The following is a 16,807-nucleotide window of genomic DNA, read 5'->3' as shown; positions in this document are numbered from 1 at the left end:
TTCCTGAAAACATTTGCAGAATTTTGTACTGAGAACGTCTTTCCTTTGCTATTATGGAATATCGTAGACATGTTGTGTGGAAGAATGTTATATAATGTATTACCTGAACAACATCCCCAAAACATGCTTAGAACATTGGAGGCTAAATGTTCCACCTTTGTCCATATGTCACATTAAAGGAATGTTTTATAGAAAACATGAGGCCTCAATAACATCTTGAAAAAAAATTTTGAATGTTGGTTTGAGAGCGTTTTTCTAATCAACATATTCTTACAACCATGACAACGTCCCTCAAACATCCTGTGAATATTCCAATACAAATGAAATGTATTCTTTCAAGCATTATTACAACTTGTAGGTCATATAGTCAGTGTTGTTGGCTGTAGCTGGCCTGAGCTGTGGGCTTCCAACATGGCCACCAGAGGGCGTGACAGTTCAGGAAGTTCACTGGAGAGGCTCTGATGGACTGACTGCAGAGAGCAGATCCTCTGGTATTCTCTCTGGATGAACCAACGACTGTCTCAGCTTCAGCCACAATAACCTCCCTCCACTGACAGAATCATCCCGGTGTGATCAGACAGCTCAGAATACACACATGTAGCAATAAGAAGACTCACTGATGACAACAGTCACTTCATCAGCTTGCATTTGTGCAAAGAGATTTAGAAGACATGAATCTTTACCTCTTCAACACTGATCCTGTGATTCTGTCACCTATTATAAAGCAGCATGTCAAAATCATCCATAAGTTCTCCTCTGTACTTTCACGCTCTGCATGAGGGGGCGGATCAACAGTGAGAAGTCCTGTTTTACAGGAAATGAAACAGAAAGTACCTCGACAGTACAACAGAGCCTCCGATTACAACCAGTGAGAGCAACAGACGCTGTTTGTTGTATTTTAAACAGCATTCAAAGGGAATTAACAAGAAACAGTGAGTACTCACAAACACAATGTAACGTCTGATGTGACTTATTCTCTGATGGGCTGTTTGCTTGAACAGGAGCTGCCTACGTCTCTAGTCACTCGTGTTCTCTGCTGCACTTTGACCAGTGATCATCCTTGTTGCCACATCTGACTTTAAATGCTTAGTAACTGTTTTTTTTTTTTATGACATTTTAATAATATCTGTTATTTCACAGTTTTAATCTGTGGCTTGTGCTTTTGTTCCTAGACATGGCAACAGCCAGCAATGTCCTCTCTGAAGATCAGTTCCTGTGTTCCATCTGTCTGGATGTGTTCACTGATCCCGTCACCATTCCATGTGGACACAACTTCTGCAAGAACTGCATCACACAACACTGGACTGTTAATGTCCAGAACAAGTGTCCCATGTGTGCAGATGTCTTTGTTAGAAGACCTGAATTGCGGGTCAACACATTTATATCTGAGATGGCTGCTCAGTTCAGAAGGTCAGCTGTAAATAAAGTCAGCAGCAGCAGTGTAATGCATCAGGGAGACAACGCAGGAGATGTTCTGTGTGATGTCTGCAGTGAAACCAGACTGAAGGCTGTGAAGTCCTGCGTGGTATGTCTGACCTCCTACTGTGAGACTCATCTGGAGTCTCATCATGGAACACCAGGTCTGAAAAGACATCAGCTGATGGATCCAGTGAAGAACCTGGAAGACAGACTGTGTAAGAAGCATGACAGACCTCTGGAGCTGTTCTGCCAGACTGATCAGGTGTGTGTTTGTCAGTTCTGCACTGAGTTAAATCACCAGAGACATTGTATTGTTCCTCTGATTGAAGAATATCAGCACAAGAAAACTAAACTGGAGAGGACAGATGCTGAAATTCAGGAGATGATTGAAGAGAGACAACTGAAGATGGAGCAGATCAAAGAGTCGGTGAAGCTCAGTAAAGAAGATGCAGACAGAGAGACAGCAGCCAGTGTGCAGGTCTTCACTGCTCTGAGCAAGTCTGTAGAGAGAGGTCTGGCTCAGCTCATCCACACGATTGAAGAGAAGCAGAAAAGCACCGAGAAACAGGCTGAAGACTCCATTAAAGAGCTGGAAGAGGAAATCAGTGAGCTGATGAAAAGAAGCTCTGAGGTGAAGCAGCTGTCACACACTGAGGACCAGCTCCTCTTCCTCCAAGGCTTCAAATCTCTGGACCCTCCTCCTCCCACCAAAAACTGGACTGAGGTCAGAGTTCACGCATCATATCAGGGGATTGTAAGGAGAGCTGTGGTCCAGCTGGAGGAGACACTCAGCGAAGAGGCGAAGAGACTTTGTGCTGAAGTGGAGCTGAAGGGGTTCAGGAAGTTTGCAGTGGATGTGACTCTGGATTCTGAAACAGCAAATCCCTTTCTCATCCTGTCTGAGGATGGGAAACAAGTCAGCCATGGAGACAGACAGAATGTTCCGGGCAGTCCAGAGAGATTTTCCTATAATTGTGCTCTAGGAACGCAGGGTTTCTCTTCAGGCAGATTTTACTATGAGGTTCAGGTTAAAGACAAGACTGGCTGGACTGTAGGAGTAGCCACAGAGTCCATCCATAGGAAAGACTCCTCCAGAGTTATCGGTAAGAAACACCTCTGGGGTATATGTTTGACAAAAGGAAAGTGTCAAGTTGCTGCCTCTACAAGTTGTATCTCACTGAAGTCGAAGCTTGAGAAGTTGGGCGTGTTCGTGGACTATGAGGAAGGTCTGGCCTCCTTTTATGACGTAAACACTGCAGCTCTCCTCTACACCTTCACTGGCTGTAACTTTACGGAGAGAATCTACCCACTTTTCAATCCTCGCAATAATGTTTATGGTACAAACTCCACCCCGCTGATCATCTGTCCTGTCACTACACAGTGAAAACAGGGAATCTTGGGTACCTCTGAAAATGCATCCAAACTAATTCCACAGCATTTTTTTTTTTATTGTGTTTTCTTTATGCATTTACATTTTCTACAATTTACTATCCTGCTTTAGGTTGAACTCAAACTGGATTGAAAATGATCTTAGTTTTATTGTAGATGGTAATTGTGTTCATAGTTTGTATACATGGTTTGATACTATCAGATAAATATCTCAGAAAGCACTTTGACTCAACATATATTGATTGAAATGTGACATTTAAATATTGGTGACTTGACTCAACATGTTGTTCTTTGGTTAAAATGTAATGTAATGTTGTGCCAATTAATCTATAAACATACATGTGGCTGCAGAAAAGATCAACGAGCAAAAGGACCAGTGTGTGTTTAAATTCTGCATCCCATCGTCATCAGCAGAGGTACACCAGGATGTTCTCTTGCTTTTCATTCAGAGGGAATAGCTCTTAAAGTCTTTGTGGGAGTCTGTCCAGTTAGCCTCTTTAGTTTCTGTCACTTCAAAAAATTCTTGCTGTCTGATGTTACAGATTCTCGTCTTACAGCTCATTTCAGGATATACCTGAGAGGACAACAACTCATGTCATGTGACTCTATCAAAGATGCTAAATTCTTTGTATCCAATATTATGAATAGCATGTATATTGAACTAGAAGTTATGTTGACATTCTGAGATTGAAACTGTATTGTAGTACTCCTTGTCATTCAATTTCAGTGACAGACATAACATTTGCTCAAGTACAGTACTTAAATACAGCTTTGAGGTACTTGCACGGCAATTTTCTTTTTGTGCTACTTTATACCCACATTTCACTAAATTTCAGAGGGAAATATTGTACTTTCTACTGCACTGCATTTATCTGACAGCTTAAGTTACTTTTAAAATGAAGATTTACAGAGTGGATAAGATAACAAGCTTTAAAAAACACAAAACAAACTCTACCAAGTAATGGACAAAATTCCACAAATGCACCTTGACAAGGCATTTCAGGAGACTACCTCAGGAAGCTCATCCAGAGAATGCCAAGAGTGTGCAAAGCAGTAATCAAAGCAAAGGGTGGCTATTTAGAAGAATCTAAAATACAAAACATGTTTTGACTTATTTCACACTTTTTTGTTTACTACATAATTCCATATTTGTTCATTCATAGTTCTGATACCTTCAGTGAGAATCTACAATGTAAATAGTCATGATAATAAAGAAAAAACATTAAATGAGAAGGTGTGTCAGAACTTTTGACTGGTAGTGTTGTTAAAGATTAAACCAGTGGTTTTCAACACATTTGGCTTCTTCAAAAAATCAGTGTGACAGTAAATGTTCCAGTGATCGAATATCTCATCAAAACTAAAAGATTAAAGGAAAACTGAAAACAGATCTGAAAGTGTTTTTCTTCTTTCTTCTCATTAATCCTGTGATGAACTGTCAGATTTATGTTCTGTCCCTGTTTGTAAAGGTGCATATAAAGTAGTTCAAACCTGCAGCAGCTCCAACAGTAACCTGCACAGGACACACTGATGCTTCACTATTAATTGTATAATGATGACATACTCTACCATTCAAAAGTTTGGGGTCACCCAGACAATTTCATGTTTTCCATGAAAACTCACACTTTTATTCATGTGATAACATAACTGCACAAGGGTTTTCTAATCATCAATGAGCCTTTCAACACCATTAGCTAACACAATGTAGCATTAGAACACAGGAGTGATGGTTGCTGGAAATGTTCCTCTGTACCCCTATGGAGATATTCCATTAAAAATCAGCTGTTTCCAGCTAGAATAGTCATTTACCACATTAACAATGTCTACACTGGATTTATCATTCATTTAATGTTATCTTCATCGGAAAAACTGCTTGTATTTCAAAAATAAGGACATTTCTAAGTGACCCCAAACTGTTGAACGGTAGTGTACATAATCGTACATCAGTCAAAGAGAGCAATTCACCTTTAGCGTAATACTTTAAATCCATTTTACTGCTAATATTTATGTACTTTTACTGAAGTAGGATTTTTCAAGTGGGACTTGTGCCTTGTGATGAAATGCTTTCACATTGCTGTATTTAATTAAGAACAGGATGTGAGCACTTCTTCCACCACTATAATTAAAGCTGTTGTTATTTATCTGTTATGGGAGTGGATGTCCTCTCCTATTATGTTTATAAATGATATTATTTAAGTGCTACGTCCAAGTCAAACTGGTTTGAACATCCATCTAGTGTCTACGGTTAAGGTCACAGGTACATAACTGTTTTTATGTGTGTGTGTGTAGGTGTGTGTGCATGTGTAGAAAAGAGATAAATAGTTTGTATCACTCCCCTGCACACCTCGTGGAATCTGTTAAATGATTTTTGAACACTGGGAGCTTGGTTGAATGCGTCAGAGGTGGTGGCGTGTGTCCTCTCATGTCATCAGGACATCACAGTTCAAGTTCACGTTGTTGTGGAGTTACTGGACCTTAACATGAAACTTTGGCAGAATGCCAGAGCCTGAAAGTTCTGAAGGTTATGTAGCATTTAAAGGAAACTGATAGGACAAAAAGCTAAACATCTGCACTGGGACTGTCTGAAGAGCAGAAGTTGAAAAGATATTTTGTGGGGTGAGTAAAGGGAAAGCTGAAGAAGCTAAAAATGTAGTACTTCAAGGCTGTGCACTGACAATGTAGTGAAGAGAAATTCACTGGACTCATAATAATAAAATGTGTTGAACACGTCACCATAGAGACACAGCAGTGAATTATCCAGGTCTTATGTTAATAACTAGTGCGAGAAAAGGGTTGTGGCCTGTGAGGAGAGGATGTGTGAGCCGGCACGTATGCTGCTGCACAGCTGGCAGACAGGAAGAGGGGTGTGTGTGTGTGTGTGTGTGTGTGTGTGTGTGTGTGTGTGTGTGTGTGTAAAAGAGAAACTGTCTGTAGATGATACATTAGTTGCATGTTGAAGGTTAAAGATAACTACTACACTTGTGGTTTCAGCATGTCAGTGTGTGTGTGTGTGTGTGTGTGTGTGTGTGTGTGTGTGTGTGTGTGTGTGTGTGTGTGTGTGTGTGTGTGTGTGTGTGTGTGGGTTGTTTTGCTTCTTTATGGGGACCAAAATGACTCATCATTGCTGTGAGGACCTTTCAGCTGGTCATTACAAATTCAAAAGGCAATCTGAGGATGTAGACTTGCTTATACAGTTAATGTTAGAAATGGGTTAAGTTTGGGGCAGGGTGAAGGTTAAGCTTTGGCTTTAGCCCTGAGTCCACACAGACAAGTTTTGGGCTGCATGAAGACGTGTGTGCAGACTCTCACTGACTCTTACAGACTTGTAGTGATGATGTGATTTACAGACCTTAGTAGATTCTCTTACAGTTACAGTTAGAGAAAGTATAACACTGGCCATAGGGTACTTAGTTATGCTTAGTTTGGTTATTTGTTTATTTGTACAGATACAGTGCACAAAGAAAAGTAATTACACCAGAGTTAGCCAGCAGGTAATTTGCATCTGTTGTCCCTGGGCAGGTATAGAAAAATACAACAATCGCAAAGCAATACATAAAACAAAAGAAAACTTAAAAGTAGTGCTGTGACTATAACGTGTTAATATTGATTAATTAATTACAGAAAAAATAACACGTTAAAAAAATAATGCATTTAATCACACCTTTCTCAGTTCCCTATTTTCTGGCACACCGTTAACGCTCATGAAGACTCCAGCCCAGTAGGTGGCGCTAATAAACCTAAAATGTGTCTGCAGCGGCAAAGAAGATACACAGGACGCACTGAGTGATGTCAGCACAAGAAAGTTTGGTGAACAGTGAAGGAAGACGAGACCACAATGAGCTTGTTGGGCAGAAAGTTTTCTTTTAAAAAAGCCTGGTTGTGTGCAAATTGTGAAACAAAGAGTTTTCTGATCACTGCAGCACTTCAAGCCGATGGTATCACCTCAGTGCAAAACATGTTGCTATGAGCACAGACACCGGAACTAACATTATGTGTCCACATGGTTGTTTTTTCTCACATGGAAATGCACCCCAAGAAAAACTGCCCCGGTTTTGTTTTTTATTCTGAAAAAAGTTCAACAAAAATTATTTCTGCAGGAATTTGAGGCAAGAAATAAGCTGCTGAATCTGTCCTCATTTTAGTTCAGTGACAGCTAGTTGCGACGTTTAACAAAAGTTTCGTGATGCGTCGGACCTCTGCTCACCACATCGAATTTGCATGAAGTATTCCTGACTTCTATTTTATGCATAAGAGCTCAGGGGAGACGCCTCACAGCGCTACCAGCATGCAACGTGGTGCGTTTTAACATAGACAGTGGGGATGCTAGAAACTGACAGATCCTGTGGACACATACCATAACGTTAACTACAACAGTCCTGGTACCAGCAAACGGTGTAGCCATCCCATAATAGACCACTTTTCAAGACACTGAAAGTGCTTGAGTTTACAAAAAGTCTTAAAATGCTGAATATAATCGCTATAATTGCACTTTAAGCTTGTAATAATCTGTGAATGTAGTAGACAGATGAGAAATGCAGATAAATAGAAATGAAACAAACATTTTTGATGTTTAAGTTCACATATATGTCTATTCATCCATTCAGTTGTCGGTTAAAATTTATTTGAATTAAAAACTTTGCTTATTGTGTCAAACATTACTATTTAAAGAAATATGATTAATCGTGATTAATCACAAAGCATCTAATTAATTTGATTTTTTTATTTGCATCCCACCACTACTTATAAGTCCATCAGCATGAGAAAGTCATTAAAATCAGTAAAGACAATAAATAAAATCAAACAAAACAATAAAAAGAAGTCACTGGTGGTGACAACTGTGTGCTGACTTCAGCCAAATCTTGAGGCTGGTTTTAAACACTGCAAAGCTTCCAGAATCTCTCATGTTTGTGGGGATGGAACTGTGATAGCTCGGTTTGGTGTAAGGGGCCACAGAATGGATTTTGTCAGTGAGGATCCTCACAAACACAGAAAAACCTCCAGAGTGTGGGTGTGTGTCAGTACAGTCACATTTATCTTTGTCTTATGGAGACTGCAGATTGTGTGACATCACTGCCCATGTGACGAGTTTTCCATGGATTAGTTTCCTCTGCTCTGCCAGAGTGTCTGCTTTTACACACACTCTCTCTCTCTCTCTCACACACACACACACACAGAGAGAGAGAGAGTGAGACTATTTATTTTATTGTTCATAAGCCCTATGTTGATCAATAAAATCTATAATTGCAAAAATAAATTGAACCTACTAATGAGTGTTATTTTTCTGTGTCACAAAGCTCCATTATTGTCCACAAACCATGAAAAACACAACAAAGAGCTACACTGCTGCACTAGATAGCATGTTTCACACTTTATTTTAATGTATTACTTCATACAGATGCTAAAAATATTCACCAGAGTATCAAATGATTATTAATCTACCACTAAAAGTAGTCATGCAGCATTTACTTCTGTTTGAGTCAAGTTAGTTAGAAACTACAGCCGTCAACTGGTAAGTATTTCCTGAACCTTTTTAAAGAAATGTTGTATTTTGAGCTGAATTTAGTAAGAATCAGTGACCTGGAGACTAGGAGTCACAGAAAGGTGGTACATTTTGACTTCTTCATACATTTGCTCCTTTATATTTCATTTTACTCCAGTCTTGACAAATTGTGCATTTGGATGAATCCAAAACTAAGTTACTAATTTGTCTTTGATATTCCATGCTGGTTGGTATGGCTTGCTTGAAGGTGGCGGCCACATGTGGTAGTCATGTACACGTTTACCTGCTGTCATTCCCTGCTCATCAGATCCTACCAATGTGTCAAAGCTGCTGGTGTTTCAGAGACAAACACAAGGTTTCCTTTGGTGTCAGGGTCACCTATATTCAATATTTGATGCCAGTAGACATATTTTAGTTTTTGTCATGTAGTTTTTACGTTTCATTTTGTTAAGTTTTGTCTTGGGGGTGCACAGTGGTTTGGTGGTTAACATTGTCGCCTTGCAGCTAGAAGGGGATCCTTCTGTATGGAGTCTGCATGTTCTCTCTGTGCATGTGTGGTTTTTCTCCAGGTTCTCCAGCTTCTTCCCACAGTCCAAAAACATACTGAGGTTAATTGGTGATTCTAAATTGTCTGTAGGTGTGAATGTGAGTGTGATTGTTTGTCTCTATGTGTAGCCCTGTGATAGACTGTTACCTGTCCAGGTGTCCCTTGTCTTCACCCTAAGTCAGCTGGGACAGACTCCAGCCCCTCACGACCCTAATGGGAATTAAGTGGTGTATAGATAATGGATGGATGGAAGTTTTGTCTTAGTTCTTGTTCCGGAAAACATATTTTAGGCTAAAATATAGCCTTTTGCTAAAATAAACACATATTACTTAATTTCAGTAACATCAGCGGAGAACATTTAGCTAATGGTGCCTGTTTTCTATGATCACTGATTGTTGTTTGTCTATCAGTCTATTCTGTGTTCTGAAAGATGATGCTTAATGGTACTCACTGTGTTTACATGTGATACCTGAAAAAGTGGCCTTGTATGAAAAGTTGGCTTGGAAGTGGTCTCTGATCGAGGCAGTCAGTCAGTCGGCTCCAACACTGAGTGCAGTGCGGAGCCGGTCTTTATTGCCACTAGTGGATGAGCTGCAGGTGTGCGTCTTGCACAGCAGTTTTGCATTCACATCGATCTCCAGCAGCGCAGATGTAGCAAGTAGAGAGACACACACCTGCAGCAGAGGGGCAGACGGCAGTGAAAGGGGGGTCAAAACCCTGAATGTGACATTTTCACATAAATCTGAAATCATTTACATGCCTACACACTGCTATGGGTACGTTAGAACACTTTGTGTGAGCTGATCAATTAAGCACAGACAGCCCTAATAAAGAGAACAGTGCAGAGTGTTGTATCGACTGGCCGATCAATGCACCCGCTGTGTAATTGTTATTGACTACATATAATGAATATTAACTGGTGGCTAGAGGCTCTGATAAATAGAACAGGCTCTGGTTTGTGCTGGCAGGACAAATCATGCAGTCAGTGGGCCAAGTTTTATGTGGTATTTCTCCCCATGCTGTTAATTATGCATTTTTAATAGAAATGTATACTATCGTTCAAAAGTTTGGGTTCACTCAGGCAATTTCATGTTTTCCATCAAAACTCACACTTTTATTCATGTGCTAACATAACTGCACAAGGGTTTTCTAATCATCAATTAGCCTTTCAACACCATTAGCTAACACAATGTAGCATTAGAACACAGGAGTGATGGTTGCTGGAAATGTTCCTCTGTACCCCTATGGAGATATTCCATTAAAAATCAGCCGTTTCCAGCTAGAATAGTCATTTACCACATTAACAATGTCTAGACTGTATTTGTCATTCATTTAATGTTATCTTCATTGAAAAAGATGCTTTTCTTTCAAAAATAAGGACATTTCTAAGTGACCCCAAACATAAACAGTAGTGAATGAATACAAAAATATTTCCCTCTCTAGAAAAACAGATTTTTTGTGAATGAGCTTTCATTCCACTGTGCACCTGTAAAATAACATTTGAATCTTGAGTGATCTTCACTTTAAAGAGTGACTAAGTACTTGAATGTAAGGCAAAAGTTGATAAAATCCAAAATGTCTTTGTCAGTGTCATTACAGACTTTCAAAAAAAGTGAAACTTCAGTCACTATTTGTGACCCAGTTTTAAAGATTTATGTCTTCAGTAGGAATGAATGGGCTTGGAGCTGATTGGTTCACGGAACATAGGGGCTTCATGAGATTATTATTTATGAGAAAAATATAGAATGACTCTGACCTCATCTTTACGTACGTACCACACTGGAAATGTGTCAGCATACCAACATTCAGTGCTCTGCCATATATTTCCTTGTCCTCCTCCTGTACTATATGTTCTCTCATAGCTACCATGTTGTGTAATAGTTATTTTAACAGAGTGCAATGCACAACCTTAGAACACAGTTACCCCAGTGACCCTGGAAACCTGTCAACCATCAGAGTGTCTAAGTTTACACCACATTATTACTGTCAGTCAGAATCCAGCTGCAGAGATGTGGGGCAGGTGGTTAACTCTCAGGGCATGCTCACTTATGTTTGACAGGACATGTGATTGCAGTGTCACATCTGGTTTTTCCAAGCACAAGCTGTCTCAAATGTTCCCTCAGTGTGAATGTGTCACTCGTATCCCATGTTTGCTTCCACCCACACATCCAAGTTTAAAACAGTGATCACTGGAGGAAAATAGTGTTTTAGCAAAAGGTAGAGCAGCCAAACTGCATCTGCTTCCTGTGGTGGTGCATTATGTCAGCCACAGCCTCTGTATACATTCAAAGTATATTCAAAATGACAACAGGAATCCTTGTGTGTTCCTGTCTGTGTGCTCTCCTGTTTGCATTGTCTGCACTGAGTCTATATGCAGCCATTTTCCTTTCTTTACTTTTTTCAATCTGACCTTCTCTGTAGGTGTGTGAGGCTTTGCGTGGATCTATGTAATTGTATTGTGGTTTACCAAAGACACAAACCTTTTTCTTTTTCAAATCCCTGCCCCACCTCCTCTGCTACGTACAGTAACACGTTCTTGCTCAAGCCAGTGACTCACTGTCTTATTCCTGTCTCGGCAACCACCTGACACCAGATAACTACTGAACGTGATTTCTGAAAGCAGAGTCAGTATTTAACTCTTGGCCAGCACGCTCGTGTAAAAGAGATTCTTAATCTCAATAAGACTTTTCCTGGTTAAATAAAGGTTAGATAAATAAAAAAAATAGGCTAAAGGACAAAAAGGCTCTTGCTCTACTTGATAAAATTAAACTCCAGCAACACAAGTCTCTGCCAGTGATCTATAAAAACCTAGTGGTATAAGAGTGGACTTGTGACAAACAAAAAAAATGCTACTTCTTGCAGAGAAGGAGAGGAAAAACTGGGATATGCACTGATAAATGAAGCAAATCTTAAATGATTTACTTTTGCAGAGTCACACAAAAATATCCTCACCAGTTTCCTGTCTGTAAGCTAAATAGAGCCAATGGGTGATTAGTATAGCTTAGAATAAAGACTGGAAACAGGGATAAACAGTTGGCCTGCCTTAAGTCAGTGTTATTGTACGTGTCCACAGGACACATCATTTCCACACTTCTGATTCATTGTCCACATAAGTAGCTGTGCAAGGCATTGAAGTAGCAGCGTGTAACATTTCAAGGGACGAGGTGTTTTCTTCGCTGCGACTCATTTGTGTACATTAGATGGTCAAGGCTACTCTGTGCAAGTCAGTGCTGTCCAGTCACCACTCACTGTCACTGGAAACTCCTGAGAAAATAAAGACTGATTCAGCAACTGCACCGGTGTTTTCACAAACACCTTTTGGTGAACTGTCTTTGTACTATAAGCAAAATATTTCCAGACGAGGAACCACGTTGGTCCAGTTTGAAATCCAGCAGCAAACAGCCGTCAAAAGAAGTCATCGCCCAATCAGGCACAGCCAGTGTTTATACAGTTGTACAAGCCTGTAGTGGTTTTCTGTTGGAGAACACCTTTCCAAAATCTATTGTGACACTGTCTTGTTGTATTCCCATCAGGCATCCAATGCTGGGAATCACCATGATTTCTCGTGCCCTAAAATGCCCCTGTGGACTTGTACAGTTCCACGTTTGCAAGTTTGCAAGAGTCCACTAGGGTTCATGTGATGTAAATTTTGTCTTTTGCACATTTCTGCAAGAGTTCATAGATCTCCCACTTACTACTCAAAACTTGTGTCTGTGTGGCAACAATGCTGCAACAGCTGTAGTGTGCATGAGCAGAATAAGTAGATGTTGATCATATGTGGGATGCATGGAGTCCTCCCAGCAAACTCAAAGTGGTCTAGAAAGTAGTGTAATAGCAGTAACTACATGTCTGTGGTATCCATAGTGGAGTATGTTCAAAGCTTTTCTTGGACCAGCACCTCATTTTTACTGATGACCATGTTTTATCTTGCCTGTTTGATTCAGTATGTGTATCACTCAGCATATTTATTCCTTTGTGTGGAACAAAGTACCTGCCAGTCAGTGCTGCTTCTCCTTCATTATAACAAGACATTTTTATATTTTCTGCTAAAAACAGGTGATGACTGTGTGTTTTGGTTACTATCCAGAGTTAGCACCAGTTAGCTCAACTCACCAGGGCTTGACTTAGCATGGAGACCATCATCTTAGCTCAGCACAAAGGCTGAAGGCAACAGGACACAGCTAGCTGAGCTGACTACAAAGACCTCTGAATTGCAATAACTAACATACTTTAGAGTGTTTGTTTAATTCAGTAAGTGTTTTCGCTTTTATTGGAACAAAGTACTTTTAGCCATTTTTAATGCCAGACTGTTAGTCCAGAATTAGTTTCTACCTCAACAGTTTCAGTAAATACACCAATAAGGCACAACATTATGACCACAGAAGCAGGAAGTCTAAGGATTTGAGTGAGTTTGACAAGGACCAAATTGTGAGGGATCGACGACCTGAGAACAATGGAAGAAGGTGTCCTGGTCTGTTGAATCACATTTTCTTTTACATCATGTGGATGGCCGCTTACCTGGGGAACACATGGCACCAGGATGCACTATGGGAAGAAAGCAAGCTGGCAGAGACAGTGTGATGCTTTGGGTAATGTTCTGCTGATAAACCTTGGGTCCTGCCATCCATGTGGATGTTACTTTAACATTTACCATCTACTTAAGCATTGCTGCAGACCATGTACACCCTTTCATAGAAACAGTATTCCCTGATGGTTGTGGCCTCTTTCAGCAGGATAATGCACAGTGCCATGAAGTAAAAATGATTCAGGAAGGGTTTGATGAGCACAACAATGGGTTTGAGATGTTGGTTTGGCCTCCAAATTCCCCAGATCTCAATCCAATCCAGCATCTGTGGGATGTGCTGGACAAACAAGTCTGATCCATGGAGGCCCCACCTCACAACTTCCAGGACTTAAAGGATCTGCTGCTAACATCTTGGTGCCAGATACCACAGCACACCTTCTAGTGGAGTCTATGCCTTGACTGATCAGGGCTGTTTTGGCAGCCAAAGAGGGACCAACATAATATTAGGCAGGTGGTCATAATGTTACGCCTGATCGGTGTATCACCTACAAATATGAATAACAATGTACTTTGATTGAGACCCAACTTTTTATATTATGAGACAAGCATCTTCCTCCAGACTCTGAGAATGTGTTCCATACTTTTGTATGATCCAGTACAGAAGGTGTAAATGCTGTAACTGTTTACACTCATACATGAGTGTCACATATTGGGAAATTCACAGCCCGAGGCAGTGGATAAACTGTCCGGAGCTGCGATAGAAAAAGTGCACTTCATGGCTCCAGCTCATGGTTTCCTTGCATACACATATGACAGTGGTGGTGACAAACCATCCTGGTTTTGGACTCGTGGCTTTGTTGCCATGCTTCTCAGTTCTTTGCTTCTACAAACAATACAGCAAGCCACTTACTTTGGTTGGAGATGCCAATCTATTCATTTGACCCAAAAAACAACAAACATCCAAACTCCAACTCAAAGAACACCGCCAGCCTACGACAGCCTGCAATCAAAAACAATGTATCTCTTGTGCGCCACACCTGAATTGATCAGTGGCTCATTTTATGCGCACTCCTGTCCACACCTGAACTAATTAGTGGCTCCTTAAAAGTGCACTCTACTCATCCCACAGCACCCCTCTGGTGACCTTTAAAAATGGCTCCAGCAAGTGGTATCAGTGTTTTTTTTTTTTATCTATCTCTGGACAAGAAAGTAGTCGTATAGTATCTGAATGGTGATCATTTGTGGTTCCTGAAAAACACAAGGTGATGAGAGACAGCCACATATGTTTTAGGGATGTATTAAAACTGCTCCAGACATAAGGAATAAGTCAATGATCAGTTGATTTGCTTTATATTATCTTTTTCATAGACTTTTCTGAACAATGTGCAAATTAATTGCATTAAACAAACACTCAACAAATGAGCTAATTCTGTTGCTGCTAACTTGTCAATGCAGCTTTCAAATGCTGCAAGCAGCTCAAAAGAAATGCTTTTGACCTCTCTTCTGCAAGGCTAGAACCAGGTACGTCAGATCTCCAACCTGAGTACATAAGACCAAAAATGTCTGCCCTGCTGGATTCCATTATAGGTAATGTTGTGTAATTTAGGTGAACCAACCATAGAAAAGGTGTTCTGTGTCCTCTGGCTGAATCTCATGGTTAAGAGAGAAAAAAAAAGATTTGACAATCTCATGTTTGGGTGTCTGGACTCATTTTGTGGCTCCTACAGTATTTCTGCAGATAAACAGCATCACATGGATGGAGGACGTGACAAAATGTTATTTTATCAAAAGTAAGCTCTCTTAGAATCAACCAGAAAGGACTGTTTCTTAACTCAAATATTCTGGCACTGACTGCAGAAAAGGCCGACTTCTACACCTGCTGCAGCACCACCTGCTTCACAACTGCTCATTTCACATGTAAGCAGACGTTTGAATTCTACACAAAATTAGTTCCTGGGAAAATAGGAACCAATACCTGAAGTAGAAGTACACAAGGGTGACAGAAAATATGTACAGCAGCACAGCTCCTGCTTTAGGGTTACATTTTATCTGAAACACGTTAGTGTGACCCTTGCTGCTAGAAACACAGTTCATTACCACAGTATGTCAAGGTCCACTGACAGAGACAGCTATACTGTATAACACACTATATGTTATCTGAGGACAGGTCTCTCTTGAGAAAGAGACCTCATGTCTCAGTGAGATTACCTGTATAAGTAAAGGTTAAATAAAATACTCTATCTCAGTATTAGTGCTGCAGAGAAAAAGCCCCAACAGCTGTAAGTTTACATCACATGACAGAGAAGAAGCAGAGCAGCCTGAAAACCTTGAAAATATCTCTTGTTCTGCATTTATCTCAGTGTTACAGCCCAAACTGTTGTCAGCTGACAGATAACTGCTGTGCACATTGTACTGGATAACTAAACTGAGCAGGTCAGTGATATTTGGTGGCAATTTATCAAACCACAGCTAACTGACTGACAAGCTACAGTTTTCTCCCACATATAGTTGAAACTAGCCTCCTCTTAGCTGTACATTCAGCCTTTTATCCTGGCTGGCCTGCTGATAACACCTTCGTAGAAGTCACATGTTGTACTGCATTTACTGCATATTTCACACCATATTACTGTACATAAAAACTCCTCTAAAGCGTGGTTCTGTTGTCACTTTTTTGAATTTGCAATTTTTCTTTAAATGGATTAATTTACCACTAGTAGCGCTATAAGTGACAAACTGGTCTCTTTTGTTTGTGTCGAGAAATGCAGAAATATGGCAAAAATGCAGGGAAAAAGAAGATGAAGATACATATGAAGTCAACAATACAGGTTTGATATGTTAAAGGAAAAAAAATCAAGATTGCAAATATTTAATGACATGTCAAGGATACTGAATTGGTGAGAAACAATTAATGTAAAAGCAACATTTGTGTATTTACAATGAAACGCCACAAAGCAACTTTAAGAAGCATGAAAGGTCTATTGAAAGATATAGAGGTACATACATTATGGAAATTAGTAGTCAGATTCAGTATTTCTAAAGCCCCAGTGTTAACAAAAAACAGCTTGTACATGTAAAAAAAAACACAAAAAACAATGTTGTATACTCTTAGTCAGGTTGCGTTTAACATCCAAGAAATATATATACACTACCGTTCAAAAGTTTGGGGTCACTTAGAAATGTCCTTATTTTTGAAAGAAAAGCAGTTTTTTTTTCAATGAAGATAACATTAAATGAATGATAAATCCAGTCTAGACACTATTAATGTTGTAAATGACTATTTTAGCTGGAAACAGCTGATTTTTAATGGAATATCTCCATAGGGGTACAGAGGAACATTTCCAGCAACCATCACTCCTGTGTTCTAATGCTACATTGTGTTAGCTAATGGTGTTGAAAGGCTAATTGATGATTAGAAAACCCTTGTGCCATT

General features: G+C 39.9%; 1 protein-coding gene across 1 annotated transcript; it reads left to right on the top strand.

Moving 5' to 3' along the window:
• Positions 1 to 777: 777 nt before the first annotated feature.
• Positions 778 to 4,195, top strand: LOC111579290 (E3 ubiquitin-protein ligase TRIM39-like). The gene is made up of 2 exons (XM_023286518.3): positions 778 to 932; positions 1,173 to 4,195. Exon 2 carries the CDS (start codon positions 1,175 to 1,177, stop codon positions 2,801 to 2,803), a length of 1,629 nt encoding a protein of 542 aa, XP_023142286.2. The 5' UTR covers positions 778 to 932; positions 1,173 to 1,174; the 3' UTR covers positions 2,804 to 4,195.
• The last annotated feature ends 12,612 nt before the right edge of the window (positions 4,196 to 16,807 follow it).

The sequence above is a fragment of the Amphiprion ocellaris genome, chromosome 21 (genome assembly GCF_022539595.1).
Source record: "Amphiprion ocellaris isolate individual 3 ecotype Okinawa chromosome 21, ASM2253959v1, whole genome shotgun sequence".
Classification (NCBI taxonomy): Eukaryota; Metazoa; Chordata; class Actinopteri; family Pomacentridae; genus Amphiprion; species Amphiprion ocellaris.
This window is presented reverse-complemented; position numbering and strand designations above follow the sequence as displayed.